The sequence below is a fragment of the Phaseolus vulgaris genome, chromosome 10 (genome assembly GCF_000499845.2).
Source record: "Phaseolus vulgaris cultivar G19833 chromosome 10, P. vulgaris v2.0, whole genome shotgun sequence".
NCBI lineage: Eukaryota > Viridiplantae > Streptophyta > Magnoliopsida > Fabales > Fabaceae > Phaseolus > Phaseolus vulgaris.
In genome coordinates this window covers 36620592-36637862 of record NC_023750.2, presented here as the reverse complement: position 1 = coordinate 36637862, position 17271 = coordinate 36620592, and the positions used below count along the sequence as shown (strand labels likewise).

At 31.0% G+C, this 17271-nt stretch overlaps 1 protein-coding gene across 1 annotated transcript; it reads right to left on the bottom strand.

Moving 5' to 3' along the window:
* Positions 1-1139: 1139 nt before the first annotated feature.
* On the bottom strand, positions 1140-9355 carry LOC137818375 (signal peptide peptidase-like 4). Its single transcript, XM_068621762.1, has 14 exons — positions 9009-9355; positions 7869-8027; positions 7624-7735; positions 7325-7444; positions 7003-7154; positions 6512-6694; positions 5414-5448; positions 4675-4837; positions 3828-3881; positions 3535-3627; positions 3279-3421; positions 3015-3085; positions 2357-2440; positions 1140-1865 (listed from the first exon to the last, which is right to left on the bottom strand). The coding sequence occupies exons 1-14, from the start codon at positions 9141-9143 to the stop codon at positions 1744-1746; spliced, it is 1626 nt and encodes a 541-aa protein (XP_068477863.1). The 5' UTR covers positions 9144-9355; the 3' UTR covers positions 1140-1743.
* Positions 9356-17271: the final 7916 nt, after the last annotated feature.

Here is a 17271-nt window from a genome sequence, read left to right as displayed (position 1 = left end):
CAAAATCATTATATTCCTGTAATTATTATTAGACTTAATTACAGGAATATAATCACTATTAATGAGTCTATAATTAGACTTAATTATAGGAATATAATCACTATTAATGGGTTTATAATTAGTCTTAATTATAGATGTTATGTTAGAAAAAGAATCTGTACGGTTCTAATGCTATGGTTATATATATGTATCATTGCTATAGATGAAAGACATATTGAATAAAACAGAAAATATTCTTTCATATATTGGTATTTTCTAAAATATGCGGTGCTAGAAGAAACTAAGATGAAGGAAGAAGAATTTTGCGTATGATGTGTGTATGATCCACTATTTTTCTCTAACACCACAGTTTTGAAGTTAATTTTAATATATTTGACTTTTGGAAATTAGATTCAATATATTTTGTGAGTGGAATCAAGTTATTTGTTGATTTGTGAGAGCTCACTTTGGTGTTTATACACTTTTTTTATAAGTAATTTTAGAAGAACAAATATACAAAATAAAATTAGTTTTTTTTTCTCTACTAAAATCAACTTATGCAAAGTTTAAAATCAAATTTTAGACAAACGATAAGTTGTCTATAAAATTAACTTGTGATAATCTTATTTTATTTTTCTACTATGGAAATACTTATTACACAACTAATAATATACTCTTCTGAAAGCATATTAATATGTTTTTCTAAAAATATATTTTTACTTCCAACATTTTGTAACAATTTCATTATTTAATTTAATTTAATAAATAAAACTTTTTATAACTACATTTTATTCATATCTTTAGTTTATTATACACTCATAGCTTCTTTATTTATATAACTTAATTACATACAATGTTAAAATTTAATATATTATGTCAATAAATCCATTCGCTTATATATTATGGGATCTAACTGGAAATAGGATTTAAATTCAAATAAATCTTGAATAAACTAAACCTGTCTTAATCCATGACTGGTGAAGTTGATAAATAAAAGGATTAGACATTACAAATATTTGGTGATGAGATTTTTTATGGTCTGAATTTAACTTAACTCAATTCAACTCAGAAGCTGAATTTTAACTATTATTCTGAAAATGTAATTTTTAAAGTATTATGTAACATGTCTTAAACTTTGCTTCAAATTGAACTAATTCAACTTTCATAACTGGCACGTCTTTATTGGGAGTCTAACCAGCTTTTCATGCAAGAACTAGAATATACAAAACACCAAAGACTAGACAGATCAATGTTTTTCCTCTTCATCTCGAAAGATTTAAGGAAATAGGTAACGTGAAGAATCTTACAGAAATTAAAATTTAGCTAACTTCAAGTTCAAATCCCATACAATACAACATTAACAATAGCAATGATGATAATAATACAACATAATTTATGCTTATAGTAAACAGCAGCTTCTCAGTGTTAGCAGCCTTTCCAACAGTCCTTCCCTCTTGGATCGGAATTTTCTATGCATGTATCTTTGCTTCTTGACATTTTCTTGGAAAAGGCATTGTTTTGATCAGGCCCTCATGGATTCCTCTATGCTATCTCACAAAAAATAAGGTTACAGTACACAGATTCATGGTCCTCTTCAATATCAGAACAATTGGGTGATATCTCTCTCAGGATTTAAGTGCATGCTATCATACCATTTGGCTGAAATAGTTACAACAAAGTTACAGATGTTACACAATGTCCTTGGAGTTCCAAATCACTCTCCTATAGATTAATATACCAAGTAGGATACAAGCCTGCTGCTGTTCAATGGTGGCTGTTAATTGATTGATTATCCTCTTGGATATGACAGCAAGGCCTTTCTGGTTTCCCTCTTGTCCATAATATCTTGAGCTCACCTCTCTTTTTTCCCAATGACAAAAAGGTGCCTGCATTTGTGATTCCAGAATAAGGTTACAGAAAAAGGACCAGATTTTATCATTAAGTAACAATTGATGTTATTGCAGTCTGTCACAATTCAATTCTCAGTAAAATCATTTTACTTCTTTGTCCAATCCATATATGAAATTTTGCTCTAAAATAGATCAACAACCAAGCTAGGTGAGGTTGACTACATGGAAGACAGGATGTCATTCAGCTTGGTTAAAGACCTTGTGATAGGCCTTTAGCAGTCAACATAAAACTCAAATTAAAACATAATTCCATTTTCACTTGGTTTGGGACTCAAAAAATAAAATGATACTAATTATCATGATTTAAGCAAAAAAACTTCAAAAGCTAATAGAATAGGTTGAAATGTAACACCAAGGAGCATTTTTGGGGATGTTGAGGGAAGTATAAAATGTAAAAGATTACATACCAACATGCAATCATTGGATCTTGTACTTTAGATTTAAATGAATCTGATGATTGTACTTACCAAGTGTAAATGGAACTATATAAAGCAAAGCTGGCTGACCATGCCCATCCATCAAGTTCAAAGCCACATATGTGATGAGAAGACCTGCAGATCAAAATTGAAGGTATGATGAACAAAGCGAACAGTGATTTTTCATTTTTGAAGATAAGAATATACAGAAGAAGCAAGCAAACAGATTTGTAGAAGAACTCTTAATGTTGCTAAAGGGTCGTATCATTGCTCTTTATTACTTCTAATTAGTAAATTAAAAACATTTTAGATTGAAGCAGTGCATGCACAGGCCTAGTAAATGCATTATAATGAATTAAGTAGAGATAAACCTCTTCTTTAAACCCTTTTTTCGATTATTCTATAAACCAAATTCCATAGCCATGTCTAACTCACATGTTAGCAACATGTCATCTATTTCAACGGAGAGAAAGTCAAAAGTTTTGTAAGTGTCACCATTAAATTTTCATATGAACTCTTTTGTTAAGTTGATGCACTTAGAATGTTAAGCAATTTTAACCAGTTGCCTAGAATTTTCCGGAGTTAAATTAATATAATACTATCAAAGATTAGCCAAGTGTACAATAATATTTGCGGAATCTTGCATAACAGTTAACAGGTCTAAATATTTTCACATTTTATTATTATTCCCAGATAAAACATTCTATACCTAAACCATAAGCAGTCATTGCCCACAAGAAGTATCCAGCACGAAGGTTCTTCTTTGCCAACCAATCATACCTGTAACATTAGTTATCAATAGAATAATTAAGTTTCTGAAATTGTTACATAATAAAAGACCACTCTCCTTTCCATCTATCTAAATCATTTTTGCAAGGGAACAATGTGGATGCTATAAAAAAAAGAATTCTGTAAAACAAGATGAGTAGGAGAGGTATGTATAGTATGATCAACGTAAGAATTCCAATTCAACCTTAGTGAAAATGCCACTAAAAGTCCTGGTAAGATTATGTCCCCAAATCCAATGATACTGTAACCACCCCAAGGGTCAAATAGACGAGGTATCTTGAGAAGCATGGGAATGCCATCTTCTCCACTCTTATCACCACGAGCTACCTGTGTAGAGAAAAGTTGTATTAATTTGAAGGGGAAAACAGAATCACGAATGAAGCCAAAATCAAGCTTTGCAAAGAATGGTAGAGAGAGAAAGCTTTCGTTAAAACACTTACCACTATCATAACACTCTCATGGAACCACCATTTAGAGACAAACACCCAAAAGATGTCATATAGGAATGCACAGCTGAGAAGAACAGTTCCAACCTGATACAGAAAAAAGGTATGAAGGTGTTTTTGTTCATAGTAAAACTTCAGTAAGATCTTGCAAAGCTATCTCTTCGAAATGCCCCATTTATGACTCCTATTCTTAAACTAAGCATCACAAACAAGTAAATAAGGAGATAATACCTTCCAAGCCTTTTAAAAACCAAAAGTAGTGGGAAGAAAACAGCAACAATGAATACCTTTAGATTTGGTATGCGAACAATCTGAAGAACTGTAATTATCAACGTGATACCCTGAATGATAGGTGGTAGACAGAGATAAGTAAACACGCTAAATAAATATCAATCAGCCTCTTGATTTATAAATGCTTATAATTCTGAATGGCAGAACTTAAATTTCTATCCAAAACTACATTTGAGTGGGAACAAGTTTGAAAAACATATTTACTATTAATATTTTGTGCTATAGGATCCAGAAAGAAATTAAGCAAATATCAGTTCAACATCCTATTTTTTATTCGTTTTTCCTCTATTAATGGATGGACAAAGAATAATCTCTGACCATGTTGCATTTTAATGACTAGTGACAGCCAAATTTCATATATAAAAAGCAGAGATTAGGAAACTGATACTGTTCTTCATATCTTTTTCATTGACCAATAGCAAAAGAATGCACTTCTTGATACTTAGTTCATGACTCCATACCAGCACATAGTGTTAATGAAATAAATAATTATTTTTGGATCTATATCATATATAAACAAAAACAATACATTTCAAGACACAAATGTGGTATCCTACAGTCATTGTTTTAGTCACAGCTGCAGCCAAAGGAAGACTATCGGATTCAATGCTAACATTTTCAGTTTTATACTAGTAATGTTCCAATGTTAGAAAGCAATGTCTAAGTCAGCGGCAAGTGAATTTTTTATGATTGTATGATAATTTTCTTTATTTTAACCATGAATCAGAAATGCCAACCAGTTCAGTCCAAAACACTAGAAAATGTAAAGAAAAAAATTAACCAGGAGGCGAAGTGAAAGTAAGTAGTTTTTTTTATTAGCAAAAGTGATAAAACTATTCTTACGAGAATATCCTGACCAATCCAAGCCCATGATGCACGGCGATAAACTGCCCAAACCACGGCAAACACTATGCAGAATGGAGTAATGGCAAGTGTCAGATATGAGACAGCTCCAAAGAAGGGTATCTTCACAAATGTCTGGGCAGGTTGACGAAACCATCTAAAACTATAAGCATTTTACCGTCAATTCCATACCATAACTAAAGAATGTAATACAATGAAAATGAACCATGTACTCTACAGCCACAAGCTTCAAGCTGAACTAATTTCTTTTTCAGGCAATATTGATTTATGAAATTTTAATACTAAAAGAAAGCAGAAAATCCTTGCCGATGCAAAAATTACATAAAATACATCTTTGAGCAATGTTCAGTCAGAGGTATATATGTCTGTCTTGCTACATTTGGTTATGAAATTCAATTCCTTACCACTTCATGGCTCATACTTTAGAGGAAATAGGTATATGGAAAAAGAATTACTGACTAAGTCAATCTATTACTCTTATTTGCCACCATTTATATAAACAATAATCAAACCAATTAATCACAATTTAACAACACAAATACAGTATGCTCCACAATATGATCTTTCGGCCATAAACATCTGTAGTTATATCCTCTTTCAGTTACGTTAAAAATATTGATTACTGAAGTCTAAAATTCATAACAAAAGAAAACTCGGCAGATTAGTTATCCTGTCCTACTCTCGTCCAACCACCTTCATTTGTGTAAAAAAGACTTACCATGATAGCAGGGCCACCAAACAAGTTTGCAGTCCCTGAAAGCACATGAAGAATATAAAGATTTAGCTTGTTTGACAGGTAAATCATGCTGTTATTGCAGTACCACTATAACTCCAAGTAATAACTAAAGCAAAAATTACTAAAAATTCACGACTGAAAAAATATTGAAGTTCTAATCTACATAACAAAAATAATAATGTCCACCAATCAAAGGGAATTCATAATTAATTGTATATCATATTTTGTTATTGAAAATGTTATATGACTTATTTAGGACTCGATATAACCACAACCGTAGAAATCATAGAAACCGTAGAAATTAGGATTGTGAAGGTGGGCCATTAGAAGTTAAACAACTATTTTCATCCCCTTCCATATTTTCAAGCCGCAATTCATTTGCATCCATTGATGAGAAGTTTGAAAGCTTGAATTCAAGCACACAAAGCTAGAAGTGAATGTTAGGATATTGAATTCCGAAAGGACATCGTCCACACAATTGGAGAAAGAAGCTAGAAGTAAATTGTCCAGTCATACCAAAATAAATTCAAGGACATGAAATAATCAAACCCACTTTTCCCATATTAGCTTAAAGGAGCAAATAGAATGATTGAAGCATTGACATTCAAGCTCAGTAACTTTCAGACCTATACATTAACAGGTCCCTGGCAGGAAGAACATGATTGCAATGAAATATGCCTCTACAGCTGAACTCACTTGTTTGGATTAATAAGTTGAGCTAAAGAGCAAATGAGTTCAGTATGATCTGTTATATCTTGTTCAGTTAAAATATGAGCCTTAAGCATAGGGTAGAAAATGCTCAACCAATGCTCATAAAGTAGCTTACTAAATATATTTTCCATTATACAAAGAGCATTCTACCACTTGCTTTTCCGATAGAAAGAAATTTGTCACTAAAAGTTCAGCACAAGTGATCCCCCCCACTTAAAATTTAAGACATTGCAGCTGCCTTAAAGAAGATGCAAAATAATGATAAGAAAAGTATGGAAATATGGTCGATGAGTATAGTGATTATAATCTAGATCAGAGGAAAGAATACTTAGATAAACAAAAACTAAGCCTGGAACAAGAACAACTCACCTCAACCCCGCCAATGCAAAACAGAACCACCAGAACTTCAACAAACCAGAATGACATTAATTTATACAGCATAACCAAGAAACATGAAGCAATCACGACGAATAAAATTGCTGCTGTGGTACTAATTTCCACATAACCACTGGAACCAACATTTTCGGTATTAATATAGTCATCTGAAGCATCCTGCAAGTATATAAGTTTAAGCATATATTAGGAACTAGATCAATGAATTTTCAAATATGCGGGAAAATAATTTGTTATAAAGGAGGAAAAACATGCTGACATTAAAAGAGAATAAAGTCCTGTTTTATATAGCCTCCTTGACAGGTAGCAAATAAAGCAAAAGCTTTATTGTTTTAATGTTTGTCTTTTCTGCACTTTTTTGTTTGGCTCTATTTGGCTTAGTAGAATCTTATCCTCCACATCTTAGTATTCCTGTTTTTTTCACTATAGAGACATAGTAAAGTTGACACAAAATGGAACTAGGTAACCTTTAAAAGCTTCTCTTGCTCAATAGCTGCTTCTCTAGCACTCCAGGCAGACCAATATGAAGCACATAAAATGGTACCAACAGCCATAAGCCACAAAAACACTTCCGCAACATCAACCAATGGACGCAATGGAGAGTATAACTGTATGGACACTAAAGAGCAGGAATTGTACATGCAGCAGTGCAAATGGCATCAAATAAGACACATCACCAGATCAGGTATAAAATATAAAGTCATCATTTTAAAAGTTGTTGTCCTGTGCCAAAAGAAAAGCAATCACTAGTTACATAATAAGAAACAGCTCAAAGAAAGTCAATCATACCATTGGAGTTATTTTTAATATGCCTTTCCAAAGTCAATCCAGCATCTTGGGGAAGCATGACAGCAGGTATTCCTATATCAACATCAGTTTCATTTTCTTCACAAACCATCTTGAAAAGTTCTGTACAGCAAGAAAAGACAACAGTTTATCAAAACAAGCACAAAATAATACTTTTATATTTATGAAAGAAATATTGACTTAAACTGCTCATTGCAACTTGCTTTTATACTTTAATGGACAAGTAATGAACAAAATACGCTATATGATCTCAAAAAGCATTGAAAAGAAAATGCAAACACCTGTACGGTAGTTTATAATGAGGATGGCTGAAGCACCAGCTTCATCAGCAATATTTGCCTTTGTAGTGAAACTGCATTTTCCTCGGTGCACCAAAATTATCTCGCTGGTGAGCTAATGGTGGAAAGTAATACAAAATACTAATCAGTAAATGTATAAATAGAGCTTTCAATCTGAGCAGTTATATTTCAAATGCAAGTAAAGTTGCATTTGGCAGGATAAACAACTTAATAATGAATTCCAATACTTTATTCTTAGGCTTTGTACAACAATCAGGAGGATCAGCCATGACAACTCTGGTAAGATTGGCACGTTTTTCTTTTGATTCCAATGTAGGGCCAAATCTTGCACCAACACCAACATACTCACTTTTTTCCACACCATCAATCCAAGTGGGGACTTTTACCTAGACAAAAAAGAAGCAATTAATCAAAGCTGTTGAAAGAATGCATATATATGTATATAAGGCAGTACCAAATTCAAGAAAATAGAAATAGGTTGGATAGCAGTTGCTAGAATCGTAAAGCTAAAAGATTTTTCAGAATCAGTTCGTTCTTAGTCAAATATTAAAATATAGCTCCCAATCTGCTGGCTACCGTCAAAAAATTTTCTTATTTAAATTTTGGGTACACTCAAATAAAAAATCCCTATCTTCACCGTTAAGCTAACCACCAAAGAAGGTAAGTAAAAAAGGGCACTGAATTGCAGAAATTTTACAGGATAAAAGCTTTTGGAGAAGAACAGAGACAAATTCAGTTCTTTCAGTATTATCTAATAAACAACACCTGCATCAATTTCATGTGTGAAGATGCAAGTTTGCATGACAAAAATTATTAAGCAGAAAAAAAAAACGATAAAAAAATCATACGTATCAAATAAAAGATGCTAGTGTATTACTCAATTAGCAACTCTCAATCTCTCACCACATAATAAACTTAGATCTCTAAGGAAAAGCTAGAAACCCACCATCTATGGATGTTTACGAGGCAAAAAAATAATTACTACAGTACCCAACTAAGCACTATGGCATGGAATCTAAAAAAGGAAACTCAAAACAACTCAGCACGCAACCTCTAAAACTTAAGCAAGCATTGAGCAAACACCAAAGCACCATTGAAGGAACAGATCATCTTTCCACAATGAAAACTCAAATCAAATACCAAACGTACATACACTTCTGAATTTTTTAAACAAATCCCACCCAACTCTCCAATTTTCATTTCCCTAAAAACAAAGGGATTTTCCCATGTTTCCAAATCCTTCTCTATAACTTTCCCACTAAGCAAGCATCAAGACCAAGAACAAACGTTGAAAACCAACGAGTATCACATTCCACAACCAATTTTACAATTCATGAGAAGAACACACAAAGGAGAAAAATTGGTACCAAAACAAAGTTGTTGTCACAACCAGGCCTTATGGGGGCAACATCATCATGGTGAACTATGTCCCCACCCAAAACCAAAGTGACCGAAAGCAGGAGCACATAGACCACACTATGTACAGCCCCAAGTGAAACCATGCTTAGAGCCAAGTCCCTTGATGCAAAATTCAAGGAGAAACAAAAAAGGGGTATCAGTGAAAGCCAAAAAAATGTTTTTTTTTTCTGTTTTTTGGAGAGAAAATGAGGAACAGACAGAGGAAAATGGAGAGGAATAAGTGGAGGTGGGAAGAAAGGAGAGAGAGAAGAAAAGTGTAGTAGATTTTATTGAATTAATTTTTGTTTTGTCGTTTGTGGAATTTCGAAAAGAAAAATTAAAATAAAAAAGTGCGTGGAACTGTTGAACTAGAACTTGCTTGCCATGTTGATTATTCTAGAGCTGATGAGTGTGACCACCACCATGCTGCCATGTTCTCTGTTCTCATTCATTCTTTGCATTTTTAGCTCTCACCATTTTTTTTTATCTAACTTTTGTGTTGTGATTCGATCTTTTTAATTTTAACTATTTTTATGTTATAAATATTGCTTTTCATCAGATTTTTTAAAAAATTATCTAACATTTGTCTCGTAAAAACTATAAAAAAATATATTTTAATAGTATGTTTAGTTCTTGTAGTGTTAACTGAAATTGAAGTGTCTACAGTGGCATTTGAGTTGAGTTTCTAAGCATTGTTATACTGAGAGGGTGAGTTGAATAAGAGTTTATTCAAAGAGAAAAACTTTAAGTTATAATTTTGTGATAACAAATCATGTCATTAAATTAAATAAAACTTTATTAACATTTCAACCAAACCACTTTATTCCTATGTGTTGATTTTTTTTCTACTGAAATTCATAAAGTATATTATAAGACAAATTGTTAAATAAGTAATTATAAAATAATTATACAAAGTTATTCTTAATATTAAAATTAAATTTTAAATATGTATATAATATTTAAAAATTTAATTGTCCATAATAATTTATTTAACTCAGAAAAAAAATTGTGATTTTGAAAAAAATATCCAAATTAAATTTGTTGTGTGATTATTTTATGTTTGGTTTTTTACATGTAAATTATTAAATTTTTTCCTATATGGGCAGTAAAACTAATGTAAAAAAGTTCAATTTCTTTTGAAAAATAAGTTATTACTATAAATTATTAGCTCATGTCTTTTCATTATTATTTGTAACATTATATACTTAGTATTATTATACATGGATAAATGTTTTTTTTCTTCTTCAAGTAATTTGAATTTGTATTCTCGATAAACAAAATATTTTTTATTTATTTTAAAATTGAACAATTCGTTTATAGAGAGTACAAATCAATTTGAAAGAAATCATCACTTACATTAAGGATTTTTAAAATTTTCAAGAAAATTGTATGTGGGAAATACGAGTTATATGTAGATTTTATGGGTAAATTATTTTTAAAGAAATTATATTTGTATTTGACAAGTATGATTTTAATTAGTGGATAATTATGTTAAAATAGTACATGTGAAAAATAATTTTTGAAAAAATATTGTATAATTGAACTCTTTCGTATTATATACAACTTCAGTTATATCATATTGTTCCGAACTCGTATTTATCATGACAACATAAATTAAGAAAGATTTAATTCTGTTATTTTGATTGAAAAGAATATATGAAAATTCATAGTAGTGATAAAATTGATAACGTAAACCTTGAAATCAAAGAAATCTAACTCATAGAGACACATGTAACCGTAGTCCTTAACTGCAAAGCATAAACCTCTAAACATAAATCCAAAAATCTATAAAAGTAAAAGATTTTTCGATTAAGTTTTCTAGTTTATTTTTAGCATCTCAAAATTAAAGTTTTATCATCTTTATTAATTTTCAAACAATCTTTTCAATCAAAATAACACAAAAAAAAAATCTTTTTTAAATTATTCCATAATTTTAAAAAATAACAAGTTTTTTTTTTCAAAAATAAAAATAAAAATCACTGAACTCTAGAGTTGAGTACAACTCGGATATAACTGATGACAAGTACAAATTCAATTATACAACATTTTTGTAAAAATTGTTTTTCACATGTAAAATTCTAACATGATTATCTACTAATTAAAATCATATTTCTCAAATAATTTAAGAAAAATAAAATAATTTACGCATAAAATTTACAAAAAACTTGTTTCACCATATACGATTTTTTAAAAATAAAAAAGAGAATATAAATTGTGATTTCTTTCAAATCGATTAGTACTCTCTATTATATGTTTTGCCCAATTCCAAAATAAAAAATAATAATTTTGTCCATTTACAGAAAATACGAAATCAATTTTTTCTTGTGCTATTGGTAATGTTTTGGCCTTGACAAATTACAAACTAAAAATATCCTAAAATATAAGATGTGTACACTCCAAAACATGACAATAATTAACCAGGTATAATATAGAGTCAAAATAAATAAAGCAAATTGCATCTTAGTTCATTTATAATGTGTTTCATTTTTCTTTTCATCAAGATCTTTACATGGTTTTTTGTCACATGTAATTTCAACACTAACATTATTGTAATCCTTTATTTCAAACAGGTTTCAAATATCTGCCACGTGTTTATTTTGATAATGATTTCAATTATTAGATTAATCAATTACTTTAAATAAATATTATCTCTCTATTTCCCTTTGTTTATCTTTCACCACAATACTTTTAAGCATATATTTTTAATTATTTGCTGATCTAAGAAAAATTTCCTTCTAATATGTATAGATGGTCACATTAACCATTAGAACTATAAATTATTAGTTGCATAAATGATTTTTCACTCACTATTTCTGCTGAAAAAAAAGTTTAATTCCTAAATTATATTTGACATGAAAGAAATAAAGAGTAGAATATGAGAAATGTTTTTCTACACATAATGTTGTGCTTTAAATGGGAAAATTATAAATTAAAAGTCTCATAAATAAAAACCCATATAGTAAAAAAAATATGAGAATAACAACCACTAAATCTATTCACTAAAATAAAAAAAGATAAATAAAGTTGCATCTTATTATCTCAATTTTAAATAATTACGTTTAGCAATTAAAAGTAGATAAAAGCTACCAATAAACATATACAATCATTTTAGTTTTTAGTGTAAAATATAAAGTGATTACTTATAATAAATTAAAAATAAAAAGAGTTGCATCTTAGTGTATACCAGATCTTAGACTCGACATGCCTAATGATTAATTAAATTCAAAATAATTAAGTTTAACAATTAAATATGGATAAAACTACCATCAAGTATACACTTATTTTATTGCAAAATATAAAGTGATTATTGTATAGTAATTTTTTTATCCTTGCATTTGTTTGTACTTTATGAAAAACATTGTCTACGTGATCGAATTATTTAAACCCTTTTACTAAATATTAAAATCAAAGGTAATTTATAAACATTATCCTCTCATAATTTAGTGAAACACCTTTTTTGATAATATATGGTATAGTAAATTGACATTAAATTGATAATATATTTATATGTGATAATCTTATCATACATAATATCGAAACATTAATATTATATGTGGAAATAAATAAATAAAATGTTTGAGATAGTTCTTTTAAAATTTTATTTTGGTAGACTTAAAAATCTCACTCTTTAAAATTGTTCTCTTTAAAAAGGTTATTATAAAAAAGTTAGGATACAAAATATTCAACTAAAGTGATAATATTTTTTTATAACTCTACCACATCTTAACTAAACTTAAAGATTCATCTTAACTAGCTTAAAGATGAAGCAACAAAAACATAATACACAGAAAAAAAAAATTTAAAATTTGTTTTAATTTTAAGTCTGTTAAGATATTATTGATAAGTCAATTTATTATTGATATGGTTTATGGAAACACAACGAGATTTGAAAGGCGAATATTCAATTTTTTTTTGTCTTGGAATGAAGAGTTTGTCTTGGAATGAAGAGTTTGTTCTGATACGCTCAATAGTCTTATATAATTTAAGAGTTGAGGTCAATGACAATTTTCTTCTCTCTTAATATGTTGAAACACCTTCTAAAGATAAAATATAAAATCGTGACAGAACTCCAAACTTACCTCAAATATAATGAACAAAAATTATTCATTAAATTAAAATATAGTTAAGAAAATAATATTAAGAATTATAACACCCCGAAAATACATCTAACTATTTAAAACGCTTTACGTATTTCTATACAAAATTAGAGTTTTTCAAAACATTCCTAATACATGATTAGGACATATAGAAATATAAATATTTACAATATAAGTTTCAAAGTCAACACCCTAAAGCTCTTCAGACCCTCCGACACCTGTAATATCATCTCATGTACGTAGTACAGTCATCGTAGTTCAAACACAGCAAGAAAAGCAATGGTAAGCTAGTGAAAAGAAATTGCATATCATATCTAATTCTTGCAAAAAGAACCAACCAACCAAACAAATCATTTATAAACATTTCTTTAAATGTTGTCATATAAAATTTCAATATCAATTTCATCATTCATATAGACCACACATGGATCTATTTTCAATCACAATCATTGGATTTCATTTCAATCCCACTTCATCTTCCGGAAGACTCATTAAGTATGCCCCTACCAGAGACTAACACTTGATCCAAAGATTACCAGCGAATTCAATAGAAAAGATTAGGGTAAGTTCAAACATCCAATACTGAGTGTCTACAGTGGGACCCGGTGTGTATGAACTCCTTCTCAGCTTCTCACCACCTAATATCTTAATCTACATGACTTAGATCATTAGTGAAGCCAGAGGATCTCCGTTAAACATAGGCTTTTCATACTTAACGTACCATCAAACAACAACTCATACATTATCCCAAATGTATGACATCAATTTCATACAATTTTCATCATTCATAATACATATCATTCAATTGGAACATTTTAAAAATTTATACCATTCAAGGACTTTTCCAACATCAAAACAATATTTAACTTTCAAACTATCAAAATATAATATTTATAAAGTTTAAATAATATATAAAAAAATACACAATATATAAACAAACAACATCCCTACAAGAGAAATTGAATATTGGGTCCACGTCCCTTCCAATTTAGATATTCTATCCTAGGGTGTTATTAAAAATTAAATTTAGCTTCCCTTACCTTAATTGCTTGCTTTCCAAGCAACTTCTAGAATTTTATTCCTCACCGTCTGGATAAGTTTCAAAATTTACAGGCCTAATGCAAGTTATCCAAACAGAACAAAAATTCAGTATATAGCAGAATAAGTTGAGAGGATTAATCTTCTCAACTGACCCCACCAAGATTGATGACTAAATCCTAAGGAAAAACAGAGAACAAAGGATCTTTAGAGCAAAAATGAACTTACTCTGTTTAAAAATCTGATCGGGTAGAAATGTTCCTTAACTCCTTTGCTACAACGTGGTCCGATCAGATTCTAAAATAGATGACGTATGGAGTGAGAAATTAAGAGAGAAGGGAGAGAATAAAATATGGAGAGAGAGAGAGAAAAGGGAGATAAGGAAGAAAGAAAGAAAAAAAACGTGCAGGGAAGGGTTCTGTTTCTTTTTTTTTTTAAAGAAAGTGTCGTTACATTATCTCCAACTACAAAAACTTTCGTCCTCAAAAATGATTTTACCAAGAAAGAGATTAGGGTATGATGCTCGTATCTCCTTTTCAATTTCCCAAGTGGAATCTCCAAAGATGAGATCCCACAATACTTTCACCATGGGAATACTTCTTCCACGAAGTTGTTTCACTTGTGAATCTAAAATTTTGATTGGCTTCACTTCAAATGACAGATTTTCTTTCACCTGGATTGAATCAGACTCTAGAATGTGATTGAGATCAGGTACGTACTTTCTTAGCTGAGATACATGAAAAATATTGTGAATATTAGCTAAAGGAGGAGGCAAAGCAATTTCATAAGCCACAAGGCCTATTCTCCTAAGAATTTGATAAGGTCCTATGAACTTAGGAGTCAATTTCTTGGATTTGAGTGCTCTTCCTACACCAGTGAACGATGTAACGCTAAAAAAAACGTGCTCACCCACAGAGAACTCTAAAGGTCTTCTTCTTTGATTTGCATAAGATTTTTGCCTGATGAGAGATGTTTTCAATCTTTCCTGAATTATTTTGACTTTCTCATTGGTTTGTTGTATTAATTCTAGTCCAATTAACACACTCTCACCATCCTGAAACCAGCACAAAGGTGTCATGCACTTTCTTCCGTACAATGCCTCAAAAGGAGTCATTCCTATGCTTGCTTGGTAGCTGTTATTGTAAGTGAACTCCATCAAAGGTAGAATTTCATCCTAACTGCCCAAATGATCTAACACACAAGTCCTAAGCAAATCCTCTAAGGACTAGATAGTTCTCTCTGATTGTCCATCAGTTTGAGGATGGTATGTTGAACTAAGTCCGAGTTTAGTCTCCAAAGCTTCTTGAAGTGTTTTCCAGAATCTGGAGGTGAATCTGGGATCTCTATCTGAAACTATGCTGGAGAGTACACCATGCAATCTGACTATTTCATCTATATAAATTTGGGCCAACTTCCGCATAGAGATTCTCAAGTCTATAGGTAGGAAGTATGCCGTCTTTGTCCACCTGTTCTCTATGACCCAAACAGAGTCATGCTTCCGCAAAGTACGTGGTAAGTGGGTAACAAAATGCATTGAGATACTGTCCCACTTCCACACTGGAATGTCTAACTGAGTTAATATGCGTTCAGGTCGTTGATGCTCAATCTTTGATTTCTGACAAGTCAAGCAAGCAGCTACAAACTTAGCTACATCATTCTTCATGCCATGCCACCAATAAGACTTCTTGAGATCTTGATACATCTTGGTCGTTCCTGGATGTAAACTGAGTTTGCTTTTATGACCTTCTGATAATACTGTTTGCTTTATTTCATTATCCTCTGGTATGCATATTCTATTTTTGAATCTCAAAATACCATCCACTCCTAAAGAGAAGTCTTTAGCTTTGTCAGTATTTAATAAGCCCATGATGTTCTTTAATTTTGAATCTTCCAACTGCTTCTCCTTCACCTTCTCTAGAAATTCATTAGTTATAACAAGTGTATTACAACTAATGCAATTTGAAGACATGGAAACCTCCAAATTCATACTCCTGAAATCTTCAATCAATGCTAGCTCTTTAATCATAAGCGAAGACATTTGTATCTTTTTACGACTCAACGCATCTGCAACAACATTTGCCTTCCCAAGATGGTATATTAGCTGGAAATCATAGTCCTTTAAAAATTCAATCCACCTCCTTTGCCTCATATTAAGCTCCTTCTGATCAAACAAATACTTCAAGCTTTTATGATCACTGAACACATTAAAACTAACTCCATAAAGAAAATGTCTCCATATTTTCAAAGTAAAGACAACTGCTACCAATTCTAGATCATGAGTTGGATAATTTCTTTCATGCACCTTTAACTGACGTGAAGCGTAGGCAACAACTTTCTTATTCTGCATCAGAACACAACCCAATCCTTGTTAGGAAGCATCACAAAAAACTTCAAAAGACTGATTGGTATCAGGGATTGTCAATACAGGAGCATTAATCAACCTTTTTTTCAACTCTTCAAAGCTTCTCTCACATTGTTTAGTCCATGCAAAAGGATGATCCTTTCTAGTCAATTGGGTCAAAGGAGCCACTATTTTAGAAAAACCTTCTATAAATCTCCTGTAATATCCTGCTAACCCGACAAAGCTTCTAATTTCTGTAACTGTTTTAGGACGTTCCCACTGAAGTACAACCTCCACTTTAGAAGGATCTACTGAGATTCCCTGTGCAGAGATGACATGTCCCAAAAATTGTATTTCTGACATCCAGAAGTCACATTTTGAAAGTTTAGCATATAACTGTTTTTCTCTCAAAATGTTCAGGACAGTTCTAAGATGTTCTGCATGTTCTTCCCTTGTACGAGAATAGATCAAGATATCATCTATGAACACTACTACAAACTTATCAAGAAAAGGTCTGAATATCCGATTCATATAATCCATGAAGATAGCTGGAGCATTAGTCACACCAAATGGCATAACCAGAAATTCATAGTGACAATACCTTGATCTAAAAGCAGTCTTCTGAACATCTTCCGCTTTCACTAAAATTTGGTGATAACTTGAGCGCAGATCTAATTTAGAAAAGACAACTGCTCCATGCAACTGATCCATAAGATCGTCAATTCTAGGAAGAGGATATTTATTTTTGATTGTTAA

Coding starts and splice junctions, on each gene's coding strand:
- LOC137818375 (XM_068621762.1), bottom strand. CDS start 9,143: ATGGTTTCACTTGGGGCTGTACATAGTGTGGTCTATGTGCTCCTGCTT. Junction 6,695..7,002: donor AGCAAGAGAAGCTTTTAAAG/GTTACCTAGTTC, acceptor ATATACTTGCAG/GATGCTTCAGATGACTATAT. Junction 5,449..6,511: donor TTTGCATTGGCGGGGTTGAG/GTGAGTTGTTCT, acceptor ATGTGCTTTCAG/GGACTGCAAACTTGTTTGGT.